The sequence below is a fragment of the Trichechus manatus genome, unplaced genomic scaffold (genome assembly GCF_000243295.1).
Source record: "Trichechus manatus latirostris isolate Lorelei unplaced genomic scaffold, TriManLat1.0 scaffold00251, whole genome shotgun sequence".
NCBI classification, from domain to species: Eukaryota; Metazoa; Chordata; class Mammalia; order Sirenia; family Trichechidae; genus Trichechus; species Trichechus manatus.
In genome coordinates this window covers 2,225,377-2,235,236 of record NW_004444187.1, presented here as the reverse complement: position 1 = coordinate 2,235,236, position 9,860 = coordinate 2,225,377, and the positions used below count along the sequence as shown (strand labels likewise).

The window sequence follows — 9,860 nt, the reverse complement described above, 5'->3', positions numbered from 1 at the left end:
GAGACCAGAAGAACTAGATGTGCCTGGCTACCACTAATGACTACCCTGAGAAGGAACACAACAGAGTTCCTGACGGACCATAAGAAAAGTAGGGTGCAGAACTCAAATTCTAGTAAAAAGACCAGACTTAATGGTTTGATTGAGACTGGAGGGACTCTGGAAGACATGGCCCTCAGGCTCTCTGTTAGCCCAAAACTAAAAACGTTCCCGAGGTCAATTCTTCAAACATTAGACTGGACTATGGGACATAAAATGATACTCATGAAGGGTGTGTTTCTTAGCTCAAGTAGATACATGAGACTAAATGGGCAGCTCCTGTCCAGAGGCAAGATGAGAAGGCAGAGAGGGTCAGGAGCTGGTTGAATAGATAATGGGAAATCAGGGGTGGAAAAGAAGAGTGTGCTGTCACAGTACAGGGAGAGCAACTAGGGTCACATAACAATGTATGCATAAATTTTTATATGAGAGACTAACTTGAATTGTAAACTTTCACTTAAAGCACAACAATTAAAAAAAGAAAAAAAAATTTTCTAAGGATGTTTGGCTATATATGTTTCATCTTTTATGAAATATAGTTTCAAGCTTTTTATCTTTATATTATTTCTTTATGTATACTTTTCTAATCATTTGTTAGCTTTATGTTTTGCAAATATTTTCTGAGTTGGTAGTTTGCTTTTCACTCTTTTTATATGTCTTTTAATGAGTGGAAGGCCCTGATTTTCTTTTTCTTTTATTCTTTTTAAATTTTATATTTTATGTAAGGACTGTTTCCTTACTTGACTGTGTCAGCTGGGGAAGGGGATGGTATCCTTGAATTATAAGAAACACCATAAGGACGGAGACTTTTATATATCTGTCTTTTTATACATAACAGAGCACACGGTAGGTAGTCAATAAATATTTAAAAAAATAAAAGGAAGGAAGGGAGGGAAAGAAGGAGAAAGGAGAAGAAAGAAAAGGAAATGGGGAAGGCTATAAAATCACATCTAGACTTTTAGTCTGTAACTGGAAAAGATTAATCCGTCTCCCTACCTCCTGCAAAAAAAAAAAAAAAAAAAAAAACAACCTTAGGTAATGGCTATGAAATGTTATCATGCAGTACAATGTGCAGTCTCTTGCTCTAATAGTTTTTGTTTTTTTCTTGTGATTTATATTTTTTATGGGAGAGTGGGGGTGTCAGGTGGGATTACTCTCAGACATGCCCCCTTTTTAATCACAATCTAACTTTTTAAAAATCTTATAAACTTAAGATAAATTTTTGTGTTTCCTTCTTGCTTAAATTTCTGGATAGCTACTTAGTATCCAAAACAGTACTTGCTTATGCATACCATTATATAGAACATATGTAAAAAAGTGTTTTATGAACTATAAAGGTACCCATTTACCCCTTGCGATCAAGTCGATTCTGACTCATAGTGACCCTGTAGGACAGAGTAGGACTGCCCCATAGAGTTTCCAAGGAGCGCCTGGTGGATTCAAACTCCTGACCTTTTGGTTAGCAGCCATAGCACTTAACCACTGCCACCAGGGTTTCCATAAAGGTACAGACTTTATTATTGACTAGATATAATTAATCATTGCCTATTTATCTCCAAAATTATAGAAAAATATGTCGTAACTGCAAGTGTGGCCAAGAAGAGCATGATGTCCTCTTGAGCAATGAAGAGGATCGAAAAGTGGGAAAACTTTTTGAAGACACCAAGTATACCACCCTGATCGCAAAGTTAAAATCTGATGGAATTCCCATGTACAAACGCAATGTTATGATATTGACCAATCCAGTTGCTACTAAGAAGAATATCTCCATCAACACAGTTACTTATGAATGGGCTCCTCCTGTCCAGAATCAGGCACTGGTAAGTAAGCGGGGAGAGGGTCCCTTTATTAAAGTTCCTGAACTACTTATTTAAGGCAATTCTTTTAGTGACCTAAACAATTTCACACACACCCCAAGTCTATTATTTTTCTGGGGCTCCCATTACTTTGACTTCCAACTCCTATTACAGTCTTCTGAGAGTAAGAATAGACAGCTCATAGAATTTTCCTGACTAACTAGATTATGTTTACCTCTTTGAGGGTGTGGTTTCACACTCGTAAAAATAGATGAAAACGAATGTTTTGCATAAATCTGGCAACTCTTCTAAGTTACTTTTGAGAAGGTTTATCTTAATAAGATGGTAGAGAATACAATTTCTGCCATTGTTTAAAAGTGAAAAAATGTTCAGCACTATGTTTATCTTACTGTATAAGACAAAGAAGTGCAGTTTTATGTCAAGTTGCTCCCATGACTATAACAACTAGATGGGGCCTCTGGAAGTCTGTTAAAGAAGCTAGTTAAATCATTAAAGTGAATATTGTGATGACAGATCAATCAGTCTGTTTTTACTGAAAATGCTGCCAATTCATAAAGTCATTCTAGACATTTATGCCTGGAAATTTGTGTTTTCTTGCAATTTTACATTTGTATATTTAGGGCAAGTACACAATAGTAACCCTTATCTTTTTACAATCTGAAAACTTTAATTTCAGATTATGTTCATTTTTACTTAACCAAATCTATTTAGTATGCCATGTTTGAATGTGCTGACATCTCAAGATATTTATATCATGAGGAGTAATTGTCACAGTGGATAAAACCAGCTTCATTTTAAATAACTTGGTGCTGATGTGTGTTGTGAAGTATTGAACTGTCTGATGGCCAAGGCATCTCCCATGTTAACATGTGTCTCCCCTGGTCAAGGCCAGGCAGTACATGCAGATGCTGCCCAAGGAGAAACAGCCTGTGGCGGGCTCAGAAGGGGCACAGTACCGGAAGAAGCAGCTGGCAAAGCAGCTCCCTGCGCATGATCAGGACCCTTCAAAGTGCCACGAGTTGACTCCCAGAGAGGTGAAGGAGATGGAGCAGTTTGTGAAGAAATATAAGAATGAGGCTCTGGGGGTAGGAGATGTCAAACTTCCCCAAGAGATGGATGCTCAAGGCCCCAACAGAACGTACATCCCGGGTGGGGATAGAAGCACCACAGCAGCAGTGGGGGCCATGGAGGACAAGTCTGCTGAGCACAAAAGAACTCAGTATGTAAGTAAGAGACATCACATCATTGCCCAATTTGTATATTTTATTTATGTATTTATTTACTTTTATAGGTTCTTTGCCTTTCTTTGAACCTTTTTTTAGGGGGAGAGGGCATTCCTCTGTTTCAAAAGGGAATTGAGATAAATAAATTGAATTAAAATTCATTTTAGGCTTGTTTGAAAGAGCATCATGTTTAAACTTCTGTCTAAAGCCAAGATTTATGATTATCTATTGCCAAGGATAATTGAGAGTTTATGTATACACAGTAGTTGGCATTTGACATCCTGCTGGAATACAACATACTAACGTAGAATCTGTTTGCTAAATCTGACTTTGGCGTTAATTGTTTATCTCTTCACATAAATTAATATATGCTTAGATTAATTCAGTTTTGCTTGGGAGACTGTGCCCAAAATTCAACCTTAAATTAATGGGGATATATATAGTCCATCATTTTTTTCTTTTTTTTCAAGTTTCTATTGACATAGTTGAACAACAACAAAAACAGTGCTAAGCTTACTGTAATGTTTTTCTCATATGTTCAGTTAGCACATCAACCAATAAGGCTTAGTCCTGTGAAGAGTATTAATAAGCTCTGAGGTGATCATTTTTGACAGAACACCTAGAAGTGAGGTGAAAATTACTATTTACCTTTTTCCATAGGTGACTTTAATTCAGGAAGCAACGCTGAATTCTTGCACTGAATTAGGTTTGAATAGCCTGGAGACAGCGAAGAGATTCCGTTCTATAGATGTATTAACATTTTATTGTCTTCATGGATAAATTACTGATTGCAGTGGAAATTATTGCTCTTGATAGTTGTTTCTCTGAATTCCTGCTAAAGCTGATAAATGCCAGTTGTCTGAGGACCTGATTTTGGATGGCTTCCCTTTCAGTTCTGCTATTGCTGCAAACTGAGTATGAAAGAAGGTGACCCGGCCATCTATGCCGAGAGGGCTGGCTACGATAAACTGTGGCACCCAGCTTGCTTTGTCTGCAGTGCCTGCAGCGAACTCCTGGTCGACATGATCTATTTCTGGAAGAATGGGAAGCTGTACTGTGGCAGACATTATTGTGACAGTGAGAAACCCCGCTGTGCTGGCTGTGATGAGGTATGTTCTCTGGGACTGCCTGCATGCAGTCTCGTTTCTGTACCACCATATGGTCCCCTTACTGTCATAACCAGGCCACCCTTAGAAAGAAGGCAACATGAGTTGGCCAAACATCGGTTGCTTTATTTACATCCAAGGAAGTTTAATGAAAGGAACTTTTAATTTAATCTGTTCTGAGTGTCAGTGTTATGTTGACTATAAAGAGACTGTCCAGAAACACAAAAGATTGATTTGTACTAAGCTAAATCATTACCGAAGTTTGAACTTCAGGTTGTCATTTTCAAACTTCAAACCCCAAGAAAGTATGTTGATATTCTTGTGAGTTTAAATCCCTTACTGCCTAAAGAACCTTGCTTTGTCATTTAGAGCCCAAAGGAAAATGGTTCATCCTATTTTTATCCTCTTCCTAGCTCATATTCAGCAATGAATATACCCAGGCCGAAAACCAAAATTGGCATCTGAAACACTTCTGCTGCTTTGACTGTGACAACATCCTAGCTGGGGAAATATACGTGATGGTCAATGACAAGCCCGTGTGCAAGCCCTGCTATGTGAAGAATCATGCCGTGGTGAGATTCCATTGTTACCCCCATCTGTCTTATGACTTGAGTTTATGCCTCTGTTGAAGCATCCCATCAAATGGGAAACAGAAAGCAATACTCTCAAATAGTAAGCATGTGATTCCTACCAAGAGGATGTTAAAAGTCCAGGCAATTCGAAAATAGTACATTCATTGACTACAAGCCACTTAAAGATTCCTATCTGTGTAGTTTATACTATGGATTATTAGTGCCGTTTGATAATAAAATCCTCGCTTAAAAAAACAAAGTCCGTCGTGGGAATGAGATTCGTTGATTTATTCTCGCGGGTACAGATCTGATTCTATCAAAATAAGGGTTTTTATGAGTTTTTCATAATCTAGAAAATATGAATATATGTCTTCCTACATATAAAGAAGCAAAAGTCTATCTTTTTAATACCCCTGGCTTATAAGGAGCCCTGGTGGTGCAGTAGTTAAGCACTCGGCTGCTAGATGAAAGGTTGGTGGTTCGAGCCCACCAGCTGCTCTGCAGGAGAAAGATGTGGCAGTCTGCTTCCGTAAAGATTACAGCCTTGGGAACTATATGGGGCAGTTCTACTCTGTCCCAGTTCTAGTCTGTCCTATAAGGTTGCTATGAGTATTCATGGCTTCTGCTCATGTTATTGGACCACCCCCTGAGACTTTCTTTTTGCTACCTTGAGATAGTACAGTACCTGTTTTTTAAACCTTTATTGAATTGATTTTATTGTAACAAAAATTGACCTGCATACTTAGATTTATTTGAGTGGACCAAACGTGCAAGTACTTAATGTGTACTTATTTTTTCTTGGTTCTGCCCTGCCTACACACAGCTTCTATTGCGTGATGGCTAAGAGATAGGTAATTTTGATAAAGGTAGGTAAAAACATAGCTGACCATATATGGTAAGGCTTATAACCCGTTGCCATTGAGTCAATCCCGACTCATAGCAACCTTATAGGACAGAGTAGAACTGCCCCATAGGGTTTCCAAGGCTGTAATCTTTACGGAAGCAGACTTCCACATCTTTCTCCTGCAGAGCAGCTGGTGGGCTTGAACCACCAACCTTTCATCTAGCAGCCGAGTGCTTAACCACTGCACCACCAGGGCTCCTTATAAGCCAGGGGTATTAAAAAGATAGACTTTTGCTTCTTTATATGTAGGAAGACATGTACTTATTAAAGGTCCCCCTGAGCTAACAGGTAGAGGAGACCCTGGCTAAGGAATGAAATTATATCTTTATAGAGTTCTAGTGTATCGGTGATGATTGTTTTAGTTATCTAGTGCTGCTGTAACAGAAATACCCCAAGTAGGTAGCTTTAATGAACTTTATTTTATCACAGTTTAGGAAGCCAGAAGTCTGAATTCAGGGCACTGGCTCTAGAGGAAGGCTTTCTGTCTGTGGGCCCTAGGGTAAGGTCCTTATCTCTTCAGCTTCTATTCCTAGGGTCCTTGGCAATCATGTGACATGTATCTGCCTCACAGTTTGTGCATGCTTGCTTGCTTAACCTACTCTTCTATATCTCAAAACAGGTTGATTTAAGCCACACCCTACACTAATACTGCCTCAATTACATAACAAAACCCTTTCCCAAATGAGATTATAACCACAGGTGTAGGGGTTAGGATTTACAACACATATTTTGGGGAGATACAATTCAATCCATGACAGCGATCAAACAAACAGAATATCTCACTTGCTTTTCAGGGAAGACTGGGTTGATATAATGCGTGGATTAAGCAGCTACAGTCTCTGTAGAGATTAGAAGTAATATGGCTCTTAGAAAATACGGAGGGTATATTATAGGCCTGAAGTGGATATTTGTAACAAGACTTCACTTTACTGCCTGAACTCATTTTCCCCCTGAGTAGCAGCCACATTTTGAGGTCTTTTTCAAGTAGGGAGGCTGGAGCTAAATGACTCTCAACCCACCCATTCCTAACCCTCATCTCTCAGTAATTCCTGGCAATCACAATAAGGGACCAAGGATGGTGAAGGTTAGTCACTGTCATCTAATCATGACAATCTTGTTGGTTTCTTCACTTGTTACAAAATTTAAAACGAAACTTTAGCTAGTCATATCCATTCAGAACGTGTGTAAACAAAATGGCATATGGACTACCTACCCAGTGTTTCGGAGGTCTCAGCTTGGTTAGTTTTCTGCTATAATGGCATATTCATTTATTTTCTTCATATACATATACAGCTAAGAAGAAAATGATGTTTGTGTACGTGTGTGTGTGGATGTGCATGGGGGGTGGGAGGAGTGTGTATATATGCGTGTGTGTTTGGGTATGTGTATATTATTGTTGTATTATATATTATATTTGTTATCTACAAATATATATATTTACATATATACAAATATATTTGCATATATATATTATAGATAACATATAATAAACACTGAATGGTATAGGGAACGTAAATAGTGATGTCCTATGATATTAGATTTTACGTCAATTATGACTAATCTTATTCCTTCAGAACAGAAGCCAATTAACTACAAGTTATATTTTTAGTGCAAACTAATTATTCTCAAACACTGTCAGTATTTTTAATTGAGTCCTTAATTACTTTGAACATAATTCATTTATTACTATCTAGAAATTAATGGTGTTAATAATCTCATGTGTTATAGGTGAGACTGGTGGAATTACTACAGTGCTTTAATGAGTGAGGAAAAATCATTTTATATACTACTTTTGTAATTATTAATATACAATCTAATAGAATATGCTGGAACCAAACGCACTATTTTGGAACTTGCTGTCAAGACTTTCTACCTTGAATACCTGGGTAGATATCTTACAAGCATCAATTCAGAAGGACCTTAAGGAGCCCTGGTGGTACAGTGGTTAGAGTGCTCGGTTGCTAACCAAAAGGTTGGCGGCTTGAACTTACCAGCCGCTCCTCAGGAAAAAGATGTGGCAGTCTGTTCCTGTAAAGATTACAGTCTTGGAAACCCTGTGGGGCAGTTCTGCTCTGTTCTGTAGGGTCGCTATAGGTCGGAATTGACTCAGCAGCAGTGGGTTTAAGGGGCCTTCCCGTTTTTCACAGTGCTCAGTACATATTGATGTTGTCAGTTGACGCTGAGTTGGCTCTGACTCGTGGCGACACTGTACAAGAGAACAAAATGTTCCCTGATCCTGTGCCATGCTCACCATCATTGGTAATACTAAGACCATTGTTGCAGCCACTGTGTACATTTTGAGTGCCTTCCAACCTAGGGTGCTCATCTTCCAGCATTATATCAGACAATATTCTGTTGTAAACCATAGTGTTTTCATTGACTGATTTTTGGAAGTAGATTGCCTGATCACCTTCTTCTAGTCTTAGTCTGGAAGCTCTGCTGAAACCTGTCCACCATGGGTGACTCTGCTAGTATTTGAAATACCAGTGGCATAGCTTCCAGCACCATGTTGTTGTTGTTAGGTGCCGTTGAGTCACTTCCAACTCATAGCGACCCTGTATACCACAGAACGAAACACGGCCCGGTCCTGCGCCGTGCTCACAATCGTTATGCTTGAGCCCATTGTTGCAGCCACTGTGTCAATCCATCTCATTAAGGGTCTTCCTCTTTTTTGCTGACCCTCTACTTTACCAAGCATAATGTCCTTCTCCAGAGACTGATCTCTTCTGACAACATGTCCAAAGTATGTAAGATGTAATCTCGCCATCCTTGCTTCTAAGGAGCATTCTGGTTGTACTTCTTCCAAGACAGATTTGTTCATTCTTTTGGCAGTCCGTGGTATATTCAGTATTCTTCCAGCACCATAGCAACATGCAGGCTACCACAGTATAACAAACTGACAGGCAAGTGGTAGCTCAGTGTATAAACCTCCATTAATAGTTGTTGGCTTAAAAGGTTAACCAGAAGGGTTCTCTCAGTTGTATATTTTTGAGGTTGTCTTTCTCAGTTTCATTTATCATCTGAAGAAATGTGTTCAGTTCTAAAATGAAAATCTTACATCGCAGTTTGATCGCTCATCCTCAGTTCTTGTTTGCGTTATTCCTTAACAGGTTTGCCAAGGATGCCACAATGCCATTGACCCGGAGGTGCAGCGGGTGACCTACAACAGTTTCAGCTGGCACGCCTCCACAGAGTGCTTCCTGTGCTCCTGCTGCAGCAAGTGTCTCATCGGGCAGAAGTTCATGCCAGTAGAAGGGATGGTTTTCTGTTCCGTGGAGTGTAAGAAGATGATGTCCTAGGAGAGCACCAAGCAATATGGAGCCGTAGTTATCCCAAGTGGTCTGTATTTCTATCTACTGTAAAATGCAATTTGAAAAAAATAAAAGGGGGAATAAAAAAAAAAACCTAAAAGAAACCAGGAGATTTTGTTCAGTATCTTTCTTTGCAATTTTTCTTTATCGATTTTTTATGTCAACTTTTAAAATCTGTTTTAAGCATGTAGGGTCACTATGAGTCGGAGTCGACTCAATGGCAACCGTTTTTTTTGTTTGTTTGTCTGTTTGTTTTATGCATTTGATTAAAAACAAAGGCAAAGAATTTTATCTGTCTTTAGCTCTCCAGCTGTAAGGTATTTGGGTTGGAGGCTTGATTTTAATTACCTAATCTTTATAGCCCCATCTCCCTTGTGCCAAACACAGTATACGTGAAGCACTTAAAAGTTGGTATAATGAATGGGAAGATGATCATTTCTGGTTCTATACCTGCTCTTTTTTCCTTCATGTGTAAAGTGAAAAGGAAATTAAACTTGCCAATACAGCAAGGCTCTGCATTCATTGCCTCATCTTCTTCACTGCACTTTGTGACAACACAGTGAATTCCTTTTGACAGTGAAAATGGAAATGCAGCATAAGATGTATAGCTCTGCTCATTTTAATGCCTGTGCAGCCACTATTGCCCGGTTTAGGCAGAGGTATCATTTCCTTATTGCATTTCTTTTTTTTATTTGCTCTACCTCTCCGTATTCTCTTTCCAAGCCTCCATCTGTGGCCTTAAATATTTTATTACCACATGTGGCATAGCAAAATCCACACTTTTTGCGCTATAAATGATTTTTTATGTTTATATTATGTTTTCAATCCAAAGAGCATGTGTAGTTTTGTACCCAGGAAACCGTGTCATGTACTGAGTGCGCTTGCCTGCCG

General features: G+C 38.9%; 1 protein-coding gene across 2 annotated transcripts in view; it reads left to right on the top strand.

Annotated features, from left to right (window-relative positions):
* Positions 1-9,063, top strand: part of TES (testin LIM domain protein) — a 47,482-nt gene extending 38,419 nt beyond the window's left edge. For both annotated transcript variants that reach the window (XM_023724622.1, XM_004389641.3), the window contains exons 3-7: positions 1,604-1,856; positions 2,741-3,076; positions 3,970-4,185; positions 4,596-4,754; positions 8,769-9,063. In XM_023724622.1, the coding sequence (XP_023580390.1) occupies positions 1,604-1,856; positions 2,741-3,076; positions 3,970-4,185; positions 4,596-4,754; positions 8,769-8,957 (1,153 nt within the window). In that variant the 3' untranslated portion in view covers positions 8,958-9,063. The remainder of the gene's footprint in view (positions 1-1,603; positions 1,857-2,740; positions 3,077-3,969; positions 4,186-4,595; positions 4,755-8,768) is intronic.
* The last annotated feature ends 797 nt before the right edge of the window (positions 9,064-9,860 follow it).